We start from the raw sequence: 14,232 nt of genomic DNA, 5'->3' as shown, positions 1-14,232 counted from the left end.
CCTTGTAGCTGTATTTGTGCATGTTTTAGAACCCTTCCAGCTCTTGCATTGTTGGAAATAAAACTTCTTCCTCTAAGGTGTGGGGATTATAGTGAGTTAGCCTGCATGCACAGAGCTTGTGGCTGCTGCTCCTGTTACAGCTGCCAGCCTTCCCACTAAAGGCACATCTTGATCCATGCCTTCTGAGCATTGTGAATGATCCCAAATCATATTCGTTGGATGTTGCCAGCTTTATCGGACTAGACCTACTACAGGGCCACATCTGAGAGATGAAAATTAAAGCATGCAGCTCACAAGACTGAGTTTCTGGCTCATGACACTAGAGCACTTGTCTCAGGAATTCCATCACAGCAGACTGGTACCCAGGACCTTGTCTTTGTCCTAAGTCTGCCTTGTTTAGTGTGTTAGTCACTGCACTTGAGTGACTTTCTGTCATCTTTTCTTTCTTAAGGGTGTTTCCAGCTTGCCCTTTGTTATTTGAGCTGAAAAAAAAAAAAAAAAAATAGAATTATGCTGGATGTGGTGACACATGCTTTAGGGATCCCAGCACTCAGGAGTCAGAAGTAGGCAGAGCTCTATGAGTTCAAGGCCAGCTTGGTCTACCTAGCAACTTCCACTCCAACTAAGGCTACATAGTGAAACCCCCTTTTTTTAAAAAAAAGAGAATTGTGGGCTAGAGAGATGGCTCAGCGGTTAAGAACACTGACTGCTCTTCCAGAGGTCCTGAGTTCAATCTCAGCAACCACATGGTGTCTCACAACCATCTGTGATGAGATCTGGCACCCTCTTCTGGCCTTCAAATATACATGCAGACAGAATACTGGATACATAATAAATAAATCTTAAAAAATAAAATAAAATAAAAATAAAAAAAGAGAATTGTAACAGATACACAGTAAATATAGTTGTTTATTTATCTCTAGAATAGGATCTGTAGCCTTGTGTACACACCTAGGTAACCGTGAGGCAGCAGGAGAGGAGATGGTCCCAACACCTCAGGTGTGTTGAGGTTACTTTTCCACTGGCCTGAACAGCCTTCAGATGGGGACTGTTTGAGAAAAAGCCTTCAATAATAAAGCTGATGATGCTACCCGCAGAGAGTATCGCATACACTCTGGCAGTTAGCTCCTAGGGGCACAGGAGTAGGGGTTGAGGCAGTCTGTATGTTGCCAGGACCTCTGGGGAATGGCTGGCACTAGAGTTAATACATTGACTTCTGTGGTCTTGTGGCCTTGTTTACTGTGCCAGCATAAGTTATCATATCAAAATATCTCTGTCCTCTTTGTTAGACTGAGAACAGAATTACAGAGTGTCCCCAAACTACAGCAGGTGCCCAGACTGCCACCATTAAGACCTTGTGGGGTTAGCCACTCTCCCCATGAAGAGCAGGCAGCTGGTTCGGTGCTCATACACTAGAAACAGGAAAGGACGGTCAACAGCGAACCGGACTTGGGTAGACAGCGGCATGAACCCCACCGTGGTCACAGCTGCGGCTTGTGTGCCCTCTTCATCCACCGTGATGGTGCTTCGGTGCTTAAACTGTTTAGAGCAGAAAGGGAAGGTGGCAGTTGTGTAGGCTGTCATGGGGCGTGGAGCGGGGAACACCTGGTTAAGACTCATCATCAGAGGAAAGTTCCAGAGACCTTACACAAGACAAAAGTCACACCTAGTCAAAATAGCCCTTAAATGACCTTTGACCACTTGGTGGCTGTGATTAGAGTCTCTGTCATAGCACATACACTCACCTTTAAACACTAGAGCTACATTCACTATTGACCATGTCCATAGTCTGAGAGGCCTTGGGAGCCAAAATAGCCGCCTAGCCCTGTATCCTTAAAGCTGGTCCCAGGCCCACCAGGAGGTTGGGGAAGAGGCAGCAACAGTGCAAGGCAGGATCTGGGACCAACACACAGAGGGAGCCATTACCAGGTCAATAGTGATCCATTGCTCTGAGATGCCTGACATGTTGCCATTTTTGTTGAACAGCTTTGTGATTCCCATGGACTTGAGGACCTCCACCAGGTTGTAGTTCTTCTCAAGCTTAAATTTGGGCAGAAGTACCTCTCGAGTTCTAGTTGGAGAAGAAGGGAGCCAATTTTGTGGATACAAATGACAAAACAATTACATTTCCCCTCCTAAATTTGCATGGCCTGCAGTGGGTTGCATTTACCACAGAACTGACATAGCATTTCTTGACATTTAAAATGTATGTATTGGCACTGTCAGTTGAGGGTTTTGGAAAAGCCATCCACCATAAGTCCAGTCACATATCAGTGAGTTTCATCAGCCACAGAGTGCTAGGTGCAGGGAAGAGTGAGTCTGTACATGTACAGACTTTTTGTTCTCGCCATTCTGTAAACGGTGTAGTAGAACAACTACTCCCCAAGTAGTCAGTGTTGTTGACTTACAGTCTATGGGGGAAATGTGCATAGGATAGACATAAGTGTTAGGCTGCTTTACATACAAAGAACATGAAGGCCTTGGATCTGACTAGAGCATGAAGGGAAAGGACCAAGGGAGGGAAAAAGTAAAGATGCTAAACAGAGCCGACCAGGCAAACTTGGAACCAGCTAGAAGCTGGCCAGGCTCCTCATGTTGGGAGTCCACAGGGAGGAGGGTGAAGGGATGGGAGTGAGTGCTGGACTAGGAGAGAACTCAGAGTTGGTTTGGACTCACTGACTCCAGCATCAATGAGGGGATGATACAGGAAGTAAGTACAGAAGGGATGTTTTTGAACAAATCCACAGGCCGTAATACCATCATACCTGGGAAATCCACCTTCCTCTAAAAATCTGCTTCTAAGGTTTCCTATTTAGGGTTTTTATTTTGTTTTAATTTTTAGTTACTTATTTATGTATTTTAGGCATGCAAGCATATTGCCCAGGGTGTGTGGTATGTGTATAGAGGTCAGATAAAGGACGACTTTCAGGAGTCTTCTCTCCTCTACCACATGGGTCCCGGGGATTGAACTCAGGTACGTAGGCTTGACAGAAGCACCAGTACCTGTTGAGCCATCTTGCTGGCCTGTGTTTTTGTGTTTTTGGAAACAGTCTCACTCTTCCTAGACTGACTCTGTACTCAGGATTTCCTGCCTCAGTTTCCCCAGTGCTGGGATTACAGGTGTGCACTCCCATGACCAGCAGTGTTCTCAGTCCTGTTGCACTTTCCCTGTCTGACAGATCTCGCCTCTCTATGAGCCCGAGCAGTGATGATCTAGTGACCCAGAAGTACAGCCTGCTCTTCCTGCTGTGGTCCAGTCATAACTCTACAAACATTTAACACCAACAGGTTCAACTGTAAATAATAATCAAGGGAAATCATGAATGACAAGTCTTCAGTGAGTTACAAAAAAGAACTTGGGATTTCCTGGCAGGGAAGGAGAGCGCTGTCTTTGTGGGAGTCTCTTACATTCTAGGCACTGGGAGTAGGGAGCTGGGGATGGGAACGTCAGCCAACCTGTTCTATTTATTCTCACCTTGAGTCTTGATAAGTAACATGATTAATCTCATCTTGGGGTCAATTGAACCGGGCTCAGAGCCACAAAGTGTAGTAGAGGAAGTAGATGGAGGGAGGTTATTCCTAAGATGACCTGAAGCTACCTGTCCCTGCCTTCTGAAACAGCTTGGTGGAGGGGATGGCTTGCTCATCAGTGCTCCTGCTCAATAAGAAATCCAGGCTGAAATAAACAAGTGTGGCCTATGTGGCAATTCCTGGGTTCTTTTGCATACATCTCCCTTTTAAAAAAACAAACAAAAACTGGTGGGACTGAGTCAGGTGGCTCACACCTGTCCTGGCCCTCATCAGGCTAACAAGGGAGTAGGGTCACTATCTGCACTACATAATGAGTACCAGGCCAGTCTGGGCTACAGAGTGAGACCCTGACTCGGGAGGGATGAAGGGGCAGAAATCAGCCATGGCTTCAGTATTATTAGATACCCCAGCCCAAGAACAAAAAGAAGAGATGTCCTGAAGTACCTGTTTGTCATGCTTTTTTGCCATCTCTCTACTACCTGGGGCGTCAGCTGAGCTTCAAGAGTCTTCATTCCCGACAGCTTGCGTGGGATCACAATTAACATGCTGATGCCCCCTACATACTCCAGCTGAAGAATGTCACAGTCCAGCTCCTGGTCACTTGCCGCAAGGAAATTCCCTTTAGTCTGCATCATGGAGACTTTAACTACCTCTCGCTCATTGAGACGGAAGTTGTGGTTGTGTGTCATTTCTACTGGAAATTTATTCACCCAAGTTCCTGTAAAGTCAAAAGAAGCAGGCAGTTGGTACAAAGTCCTTTAGAATGTCATCTTTGCTTTTGAACATCTGCCCTTGGAGGGCTCTCTAGGACTAGTTCCCAGGGTCTTAACAAGAGAAATATAAAAGACCACATGGCATCATGGGTTAGATTCAGACACTAAGTATTTGTCCCTGACAGGTACCTCATTTTCCTGGGCCTCTGGTCTAATTATTTGTAAAGCGAGTAACCCTTTGAGCCTTCATACTATGGTTCTCTAGCATTTGGCAGGACACATATCTGCTATAGTGGTATCCTCAGAACCTTCCATGTTGCTTGGGTATAGAGCTATTATTCAGGAATAAATCTTAGCTCTAAGATACTCATCACCATAACAATGTTGGTGACTAGTTGCCAACAGGCCACATGTCAGGCATAAGCACCTTTCTTGTATTATCTAATTTTCAGCTCCTAGAAGCTATATGAAATAGATGTTTTTAATTCTCATCCATACTTTTTGGATAAAGTAACAGAGACATGATGAAGTAAGGAAACTTGTTCAAGGTTTCCATCTGGTACATAGAGCAGCTGAGATGAGAAGAGCAGGGATCTTTGGAGGACGGTTAAACACCAGACAGCTCTGGCCTCCTCGAGGCGGCAGCTCCTCTGCCACCTCTAAGCCAGCCACACCCAGAGTTTCTAAACCAAACAATTTGCTGTAGTGTGGGGACTGTCTGTGCTCTGTGAGGCTTTAACAGCATTCTTAGGCCCTCCCAGCTTGATACCAGCTTAAGCTGTAATAGTTGCTAGTGCCTACAGACATCTGCTTCAGATGCTTTGGAAATCAGCTCTTCCAGCAATGATGTGAAGAGGCTCTAACAAAGCAGTTATAACTCATAGAGTTAAGTTAGTAGCAGAGATTTGGGAATTAGAAACTAAAATTATACTTAAAAATTTTCTAACCTCTAAGGTACATCCTTCTCAGCCAGGCAATGGTGGCATGTGCCTTTAATTCCAGCACTCCAGAGGCAGAGGCAAGCAGATTTCTGTGAGTTCGAGGCCAGCTTGGTCTATGTATGAGACCCTGTCTCAGAAAACAAAGGAACAAGAAGATGCCCCCTTCTGATTCCCAGCACTGAGTCCTGTCAGTGTTCCAACACCGTAGGGAAAGGCACTCCGACACCTCAGTGTAATGTGGGTTACTGCATTCAAGAGACAGTATGAGCATGTCTGGTCTGCTCTATGTTCCCTCCTGCTCCAATGCTGACAGAATAGCCTCTTGGTTCAGAATTTCAAGTATGACTAATGTAGAGGCTGTGGGCAACCAGCAAACTGAATACTAAGGGCTTTGGTGGTAACTCCACCAGCCTGTTCTGAAGCCATTCCCAAGCATAGCCTGGTTGCCTATGGAAGTAAATGTTACCTGCAATATCACACATACTTCTCGTCATATTGATCTATGTTATATATGCTTCTTCAGGTTCATGTGCTCACTGTTGACAGCACTGTCTCTTCAGTTCTCTGCATAGCAAGCTCTAGACTAGCCAAGGCTACATAGGGGGACCCTGTCTCAAAAAACAAGAAGTACCCTGAGAAGTTGTGTTTCTAACAGTCACTGTAGCTGAGCAGTTCCCAGACAAACTTCTTTAGCTTTTTGTTCACATTTCTATTCACTGATAATTGGGAAGGAAAATGAAGAAACCTTAATCCACGCTGGCCAAATACTTTAAAAAAAAAAGTGGGGGGGGAGCTTATATTATTTATTCCAATTAATAAACCATTAGAGGACCAGGCAGTGGTGATGTGTGCCTTTAATCCCAGCAGAGGCAGGCAGATCTCTGTGAGTTCGAGGCTAGACTGGTCTGCAGAATGAGCTCCAGGACAGGCACCAAAACTACACAGAGAAACCCTGTCTCAAAAAAATAAAAACAAAACAAACAAAAAAATTGGAGGTAGCTTAGAGAGATCCATTCTGAACACTAGTCTTTACTCTGGGGCATCATTTTTGGGGGTGGTGGGCGGGGTTGGATTTTTAAGACAGGGTTTCTCTGTGTGGCTCTGGCTATCCTGGAACTCACTCTGAAGACCAGGCTGGTCTCAAACTCACAGAGATCCACCTCTCTGCTTCCTGAGTGCTGGGGTTAAAGGTGTGCACCACCACCACCCAGCTCACTTGAGGCATCTTGCCTCTATGCTTTGGTGAATTTGTCTGTAAAACAAGGATCTTGATAACTCTACACCATGACACCTACCATATAGAAATCCAGTGAGTGTAAAATAATAGGTTTAGTAGCTATCATTTAGTGTTCTTCCGTGTCCCCGAGTTGACCTAGTGGCTTATTTTCCGTCATAGATTACAGTTACAATCCAGTTCTTAGCATTGTCTTTTTGTATACCAGATGCCTCTATTGTGAATTTCCTTTGGGATCGTAAAACCAGTTCTTACCTTTGAAGTAGATGCAGTTCAGGATCATCATCTGAGTAGCAGGATCTATATTCTCCAGCGCTTCTTTTATGAGGCCCTTGGTGAGCTTCAGAATGTGGTTGTTTGCCTTCGATATGAAGTCAGGATCTGAGAAGTCAGCTCCCTGGGCCTCAGCAAAGTAAAACTCTCTCATACCAGCTTTGAAGTCCTCCCGGATGGGAGACTGCTTCTGAATGTAGAGGTCATTAACCGACTGGAGCGTGTACCCGAAGTTCCTCCTAAATAGGCGATGGGTCAACTTTCGAAAGAGATTATGAATGGTGGTTATCTCATACTTGCTGCTAGCATTGACAAAGTCTTTAAAGTGTAGAACTGAGTGTACTTCCTCATGGGTCTCTCCCCTCAAGCCTAAGGAAATCATCCCCATGGCAGTAGAAATGCCAACAGGTGCCAGGAAGATGTTGTCAGAAGTGGGGGCCTGGTCCTTCAGGACCCGGTAGAGGTTGAAGGCAAACTTTGCATTGAGAATATTAAGACGTTGGATCCGGCTCTTGCCTTGGAAAAGCTGCAGGATGTTCCCAGCGCTTGATTCTGCGTCTGTCGGGGAAACTGCATCAATGATATAAATGTAGTCATCATCTTCACTGAGTAGCTTTTCCAGGTCCAGATAGTCCTCCTCCTCCTCCCCCTCTGGAATCCAGTCATTGGTGACGGTGTTTTCTTTGTGGAAGTTAGCGGGCAGAAAGGACATGCTCAAGCTTTCATTAGCTGGCTGCTCAGCAAGGCCATTGCTCCCAACACACATGGACATGAGGACAGGAAGAAGAAGAAGAGGGTGGAATGGATGCTTCATGTTTGCGGAGCTAAAGCTGGTACAGAAGCAGACACTAGTGAGAGGCAGCCTGGTTCCATAATGCTGAAACATCCAGACAATGGGTTCTCCATATTCTAGGGGATAGGCCCTAAGGACAAAGGCTGGCAGCAGCTGTTCCCAAACATGGGTAGTTTTGAGTGTCCTGGCACTCTAAGGCAAGCAAGGCAGAACACTTGACATCAGGGAGCTGGGGGCTTAACCAGCTCAAGTCTAGTCATTCTTATCTAGGTGTCATTACCTACCATCCATCAGTCCCTACATTTTGGTACTAGGGACTGAGCCTGGGTCCCATGCAGTGTGGTGAGAGTAGTTAATATTTAGCCATACCCTACTCAAACTACTGCCACCTCTTAGTAGTAGTGAAGGAAGGCTACATCTCATGATAGGCTGAAATGGCAGGAGTATTTCTAGTTGGGCATCCACACAGCTAGACCCTAACTGTCTTCAGGCTTAACAAGTACAAATGCTTAGACAGGAGCCAGAAACTCCTACTTGATCTAGACCGGCAACGATCTTCTAAACACAGAAAGAGGCTTGTTACAGCACCAGTTCTTACACCAGCTTTAGGATGCTAAACTTTAGGAGAATCTGATAAGAAATAAACATACAACTACTATTAGTGTTTTGTGTGTTTCATACATCTCCTGGGATCTGTGAGCCCCTAGGCAGTGGTTCTCAACCTTCCTAATGCTGTGACCCTTTAATACAGTTCCTCATGTTGTAGTGACCTGACCGTAAAATTATTTCATTGATACTTCCTAACTGTAATTTTACTATTGCTATGAATCATAAATATCTGATATGCAGAATCTCTAATATGCAACCCCAAGGGGGCTTGCAACCTACAGGTTGAGAACCATTGCCCTGGATAATTTTTTTTCTTCTTTAAATTTTTTAGATTTTTTTTTGTATTTGTTTATTTGTATGGGTGGACAGGTTTGCCATGTTACATGTGTGGAGGTCATAGGACAACTTGTAAGAGTCATGCCTTCTGCCATGTGGGTCCCAGGGATTGAACTCAGGTAGTCAGCATTGGCAGCAGGCACCTTTACCTAATGAACCATCTCATTAGCCCTATTTTTTCTTATTATTTGTACACACACACACACACACACACACACACACACACACACACACACACGTAGACATGCATGCTACAGTCAGATGTTTGGGTGGAGATAGTTCTCTCCTTCCACCTTTATGTGAGTTCTGGAAATCAAGCTGGTAGCCATGCTCACACAACAGGCACCTTTACCTGCTGAGCTGAGGAGAACCCTGACCTGAGAATCCCGTCTCTTTTTGGTTTTTCAAGACAGGGTTTCTCTGTGTAGCTTTTTGGTGCCCATCCTGGAACTCACTTGGTAGCCCAGGCTGACCTCGAACTCACAAACATCTACCTGCTTCTGCCTCCCGAGTGCTGGGATTAAAGGCGTGTGCCACCACCACCTGACGAGAATCCCTTCTTTAATGGAGTGAAAAAGAGGGAACTTGGGAGATTCTTAGAGTTTCTTTTTCATTTATTCACTAAACACCATCATCTGTCTCCAGGAAACATACCTGGCACTAAAGACACTGAGGTTCTCCTCCTGAAGGACGCATGGGACAGACAGGAAGTGAGTCAAGAGTTTTCAAAACAGCGCTGTTCCAGTGTGGGGACGGGGATGGGAGGGGTAAGACTGTACCTCTTAGGGTGAGAGTGGGGTACCCAGAAAGTTAGAGGTCTCATAAGACATGAGCTTGAGTGAGAACCTGAGACAGGAGAGGAATTTCCAGTGGAAGGAGTGAGCCTACCTGTAAGCCCAGACTTCTAGAAGCGTATCTTGGATGGCTGTGCTCTGTGCAGTCATTTGGGGTTAATCTGTTTAAGATTTGGAACCTATCAAGACTCCCTTAGGACCTACTGAAGGAGTGTGGCTGGGGGCCTGTGTCTCCTGGCACTCTCAGAGGCTAATGGGTTATGTGACTTGCTGTAGGAGAACTTTGCTGTCAAAAGAAAGAAATCTTCCTACTTCCTGCTTCCAATCTCACTGTGCAGACAGGGTCTGTGAGAGGTCAGAGGCTCACCCTTTATAAAGGTCTTCAGACAGTTAGGGTCTAGCTGTGTGGATGCCCAACTAGAAATACTCCTGCCATTTCAGCCTATCATGAGATGTAGCCTTCCTTCACTACTACTAAGAGGTGGCAGTAGTTTGAGTAGGGTATGGCTAAATATTAACTACTCTCACCACACTGCATGGGACCCAGGCTCAGTCCCTAGTACCAAAATGTAGGGACTGATGGATGGTAGGTAATGACACCTAGATAAGAATGACTAGACTTGAGCTGGTTAAGCCCCCAGCTCCCTGATGTCAAGTGTTCTGCCTTGCTTGCCTTAGAGTGCCAGGACACTCAAAACTACCCATGTTTGGGAACAGCTGCTGCCAGCCTTTGTCCTTAGGGCCTATCCCCTAGAATATGGTTAAAATTAGCATTTCCAACATTTTTTGTCATAACTGAGTAACTTTTTAAAAAGGCATTGTGTATCTCAGGCTAGCTGAAAACCCTGTTTAGCTAAGGGTGACCTTCAATTTCTGATCCTTTTGCCTCTACGTCCTTAGTTACAGGCCTGTACCACCATATCTATTCTGTACAGTACTGGGGATGAAATAGGGCTTGTCAATGCTAGTCCAACACTCCACCAACTGAACAACATCTACAGCTCACTGAGAGACTTCTGAATTGCTTATTTTAGAGAAAGAATCACATGGTTTCTGACTTCAAATATGTCTGTTGTCTTTTCTGACCCTCTTCAGCATTTTGCTGGGATTGGTGGCCATATGGTCTTCACATATGGAATAATTTCTAGATATGGCATCTAATGTATGTAGCTGCACATAAAACTGGACCTATTTTCAAGATAGAATCAGGCATGAGTATCATTGATGTTACAATTAAAGAAAAGAACGGGGCTAGAGAGGTGGCTCAGCGGTGTATTTCCCGCTTTTCATAGGAACAAGAGATTCAGGTCCCAGCCCTAAAGTTGGGTGACTCACACCCATCTCTAACTCCAGCTCCAAGGAGTTTTGACATCCTCTGTGCATCTGCACACATGTGGCACACACAAGTGCTTATACACAGATAAATGAAGACACACACACGCAAATAAATTTTGATGAAACAAACAGAAGTAACTTAATGGAAGTGTTTTTGTATGATCATACTTAAAAGTATAACAGATAACACAGTAATTAGAAATAATAACGTTAAAGAACAAAACAGAAGCCAACTTCAACTCCTGCGGCTCACAAGACAAGGCTGAGCCACATAGTAAAGATCTTCTTCATCCTCTCCTGGCACTCAGAGTATTCTTGGAAGCCAGTTTGGTTTGGTTTAGGGGGGTTAAACATCATATACCCTGTTCCTGCATTGTATGTTCAAAAGCTTTAAGCCATAATTTTCATTATTCTCTTACTAGAGAAAGGAGAAAATGCAAAGGTATTTGTAATGCATTAAAAAATTGGAGCTCGGGTTGGGGATTTAGCTTAGTGGTAGAGTGCTTGCCTAGCAAGCGCAAGACCCCAGGTTTCTCAGCTCCCCCCCAAAAAATTGGAGCTCTAGCTGGGCAGTGGTGGTGCACACCTTTAATCCCAGCACTTGGGAGGCAGATCCAGGTGGATCTCTGTGAGTTCAACCTGGTCTACAGAGTGAGATCCAGGACAGGCACCAAAACTACACAGAGAAACCCTGTCTCGAGGGGGAAAAAACATGAACGAAAAATTAGAGCTCTAACAGGTAAATCTTTCTATTTTTCTGGTCATCTTCATTAAGGCATTTAAAAACACCTCTAAGTTGTATATACATTCAAGTTACTATCTTTGAATTGAAGTACTATAATTTTAAGATAAATCATCAAAACTTTGTTTTCGTGGGAACATCATCTAGCATGTTCTTATGGGTTGCATAGAGTAGAACTGGCCTTTTTGGTCATGTGTCATAGAGAACACCCTCTCCTGCCTTGATGTCTCTAGATTGATCCAGACCAGAGCAGGAAGGGAGAGAAGTAGTTGCCAGTAATATGGAAACTTTTTTGGGTGGGGGGGTGAGGGGTGGGAGTGGGAGGAGGGGTTCGAGATAGGGTTTCTCTGTGTAGCCCTGGCTGTCCTGGAACTCACTCTGTATACCAGGCTGGCCTCACACTCACAGAGATCCATCTGCCTCTGCCTCCTGAGTGCTGGAAAACCTTTTTATGTTGAAATAACTTCAAGCTTACAGAATAGTGGAGCAGCTGATATGCCTCTTTTACTGTCATTGGATTTTACATTTCTGTGTGTGTGTGTGTGTATGTGTGTGGGGGGGGGGTGTGTGGGGTGTGTGAGGACTGTGTATGTTTGTGGTGAGGGGTGGTATGGGGGAGGTTGTAAGGGTGGTATGTGGTAGAGGGTATGGGGTATGTGTATATTTGTGGTGTGGGTGTGGGTGGGGGGGTGGTATGTGGTGTGTGTGCCTTTATATATATATATCAACATGTACAAATATTTTCTAAGCCTTTTGAGGTTAGGTCTCTTACATTCCTGTAACTTTTAATAATAATGCTTGGGGAAAACTTCCTAAGACCAAGGTTATTCTCATACATTAGACAGTTATCTAATTTGAAAAGAAAATGGTTTTTTGCCCTTGAGTGATAGGTACACAGGGGCTACAAGCCCATCCTCTGGGCTCAGCCCTTCCAGTGCTAGATTTCCAGTTAAAGTATTGAAGATTCAATGCTCTGTCTCTTCTAACTCCAGTCCCGTCAACTGTCTGCGAGTGCAGCTGGTAGAGTTGTACGCTGGGCTTTAAGAGGAATAGCATTTTCTTTTTCTCAATTTGTACTTCAATAAAGGAACCAATTGCCTACCTCAAAACATTAAAAACAAAAACTTACAATTGACTGACAAAAAATGTTAGAAACCAAACTTACCTGTGTGCCTCTGAGCAGTGGCGTTACAAAGATGAAATCAGAAAGGGCCACCAGCAGGGTTTCAGTGTGAACTTTGGTGCTGGGCTGTTTGTTCCTTCCAGAGCAAATATGTCCCAGTTCAAACGCCACTCAGCTCGCTTTGTCAGCAGAAAACCTTCCAACTATGTCTTTGATCACCGCAGGGTGACAAGCTGCTTCCAAACTACATTTCCTGTGTCACTGAGGTTTTGGATGTTATTGTCAGCTTATCTGCAGCCTTGTTCAGGATGTCTTGCTGAAGCTAAGCATGTCTGAAGCACTGTTCAGTGTATCTGGGAGCAGAATATATTTTTGTATGTGTGGGTATTTTGCCTGTGTACCAATTGCATGCCATGTCCATGGAGACCAGAAGAGGGCATCAGATTTCCTCTGGACTGGAGTTACTGACATGTGCTAGCTGCCAGATTGATGCTAGAAATCAAGTCCAGCTCCTTTGGAAGAGCAGCAAGTGCTCTTAACTGCAGAGCTCTCTCCAGCCCCTAAAACTTTAGAGAGTGGGAAGAGGATGTCTCAGGGAGCAGCACTGTCTCCTCAAGCCTAAGCCTCCAGTTTCAGGCTCTGGAACTGGCTCGCACATCTGTAATCCCAGCACTCCTGTGGAGGTGGGAAACAGGGAGAGTAGAAGCACCTGAAAGTGGTCCAACCATTTTTGCATTTGTCTGCTGTGACTCTAGACTCCTTGATCTCTCTCCCGCTTGGTTTCTTTTTAAGCATAAGCAGGTCTTCTACCTAGCAGCCTTTGCCTGTGCTGTGTTAGAGGCCCTTCTCTGGGTGTCCCAGCTTCGCCCCATCTTTCTTGAAGAATGGAGTATTGCCCTGCACTGACCTGCCATGATGCCTTGTCTTCATTTTAGGACATATCAAAGAGCTGCTACTTCCTTTCCTGAAGCTGCCCCCATCTTCCCTTCCTAGGCACTAGAGCATCCTAGCTGAGATAGTGACCAGTGAGCAGGAGCAGTGAGGGATAGGGATAGCCCAGCCCTTAGGAGGGAGCCAGGACAGTCCAGGGTAAAGAGGGGGTCCCAAACCACAGAAGATTTAACTACTTTCTCTTGCCTGTCTAAACTCTGTTGCATTTCTCTGCCACTTAAAGGCTTGTTTGTTTGAAGGCAGGGTCTCACTATGTAGCTCTGGCTGGTTCAGAACTCACTATGTAGACCAGGCTGGTCTCAAACTCACAGAGATCTGCCTGCCACCAGACCCTCTTAGCAACATTCACCTTGAAGTCTGCTTTCCCATTTGGGCTTCCCACCCCCACCGCCCCCGAACCTCACACCACTTCAGGCACTGATCAGACTGGATGCACTTTGTCCCTCATCCTTGGTGGCGGTGGTGTAGCGCTGGACTTCCTGCGCTGCGGCTCCTCCACCCACTGTTGCCTCACCCCCTTACCACATAAACCAACCTCCCAGGCACGGTACCCTGGGAGTTCTGAAGGGAGGCCAGACCGCCTGCCACACCCGCTGCTAAGCTCCAGACCGGCACCTGTGACCTCCCTGTACATCAAGAGATGTTTCCAACAGCATTCCAGGAAATACCGTCTCAAAGAGAACAGAAATCCTTGACTACTCAATTGCTCGGGAGTAATTGCTATTAGGCACCTGGGGTTTTTTCCTACCTTTGTTCTATACTTATATATTTACATGGAAACGTATTTGAAATATATGTATATTGAAAATGTATAACATATAAAATGTATATTGAAATCTGCATTTGTATATTTTGCG

General features: G+C 45.2%; 2 protein-coding genes across 3 annotated transcripts in view; one reads left to right on the top strand and one right to left on the bottom strand.

The window, feature by feature from the left end:
• Nucleotides 1–14,232, top strand: part of Pi4ka (phosphatidylinositol 4-kinase alpha) — a 144,111-nt gene that overhangs the window by 79,608 nt on the left and 50,271 nt on the right. The gene's annotated exons all lie outside the window — the stretch shown is intronic.
• Serpind1 (serpin family D member 1) lies at nt 892–12,596 on the bottom strand. The gene is made up of 5 exons (XM_036195053.1): nt 12,467–12,596; nt 6,675–7,522; nt 3,976–4,249; nt 1,927–2,071; nt 892–1,539 (listed from the first exon to the last, which is right to left on the bottom strand). The coding sequence occupies exons 2-5, from the start codon at nt 7,504–7,506 to the stop codon at nt 1,348–1,350; spliced, it is 1,443 nt and encodes a 480-aa protein (XP_036050946.1). The 5' UTR covers nt 7,507–7,522; nt 12,467–12,596; the 3' UTR covers nt 892–1,347.

Source organism: Onychomys torridus, chromosome 8, assembly GCF_903995425.1.
Source record: "Onychomys torridus chromosome 8, mOncTor1.1, whole genome shotgun sequence".
Classification (NCBI taxonomy): Eukaryota; Metazoa; Chordata; class Mammalia; order Rodentia; family Cricetidae; genus Onychomys; species Onychomys torridus.
This window is presented reverse-complemented; position numbering and strand designations above follow the sequence as displayed.

What these genes read in the sequence shown, in the direction of transcription:
- Serpind1 (XM_036195053.1), bottom strand. Translation starts at nt 7,506, where the DNA reads ATGAAGCATCCATTCCACCCTCTTCTTCTTCTTCCTGTCCTCATGTCC. An exon ending in GAACTGCATCTACTTCAAAG is followed by an intron (nt 4,250 to 6,674) that starts GTAAGAACTGGT and finishes TTGACTTTACAG; the next exon opens with GAACTTGGGTGAATAAATTT. An exon ending in AATGGATCACTATTGACCTG is followed by an intron (nt 1,540 to 1,926) that starts GTAATGGCTCCC and finishes TGCTCTAAACAG; the next exon opens with TTTAAGCACCGAAGCACCAT.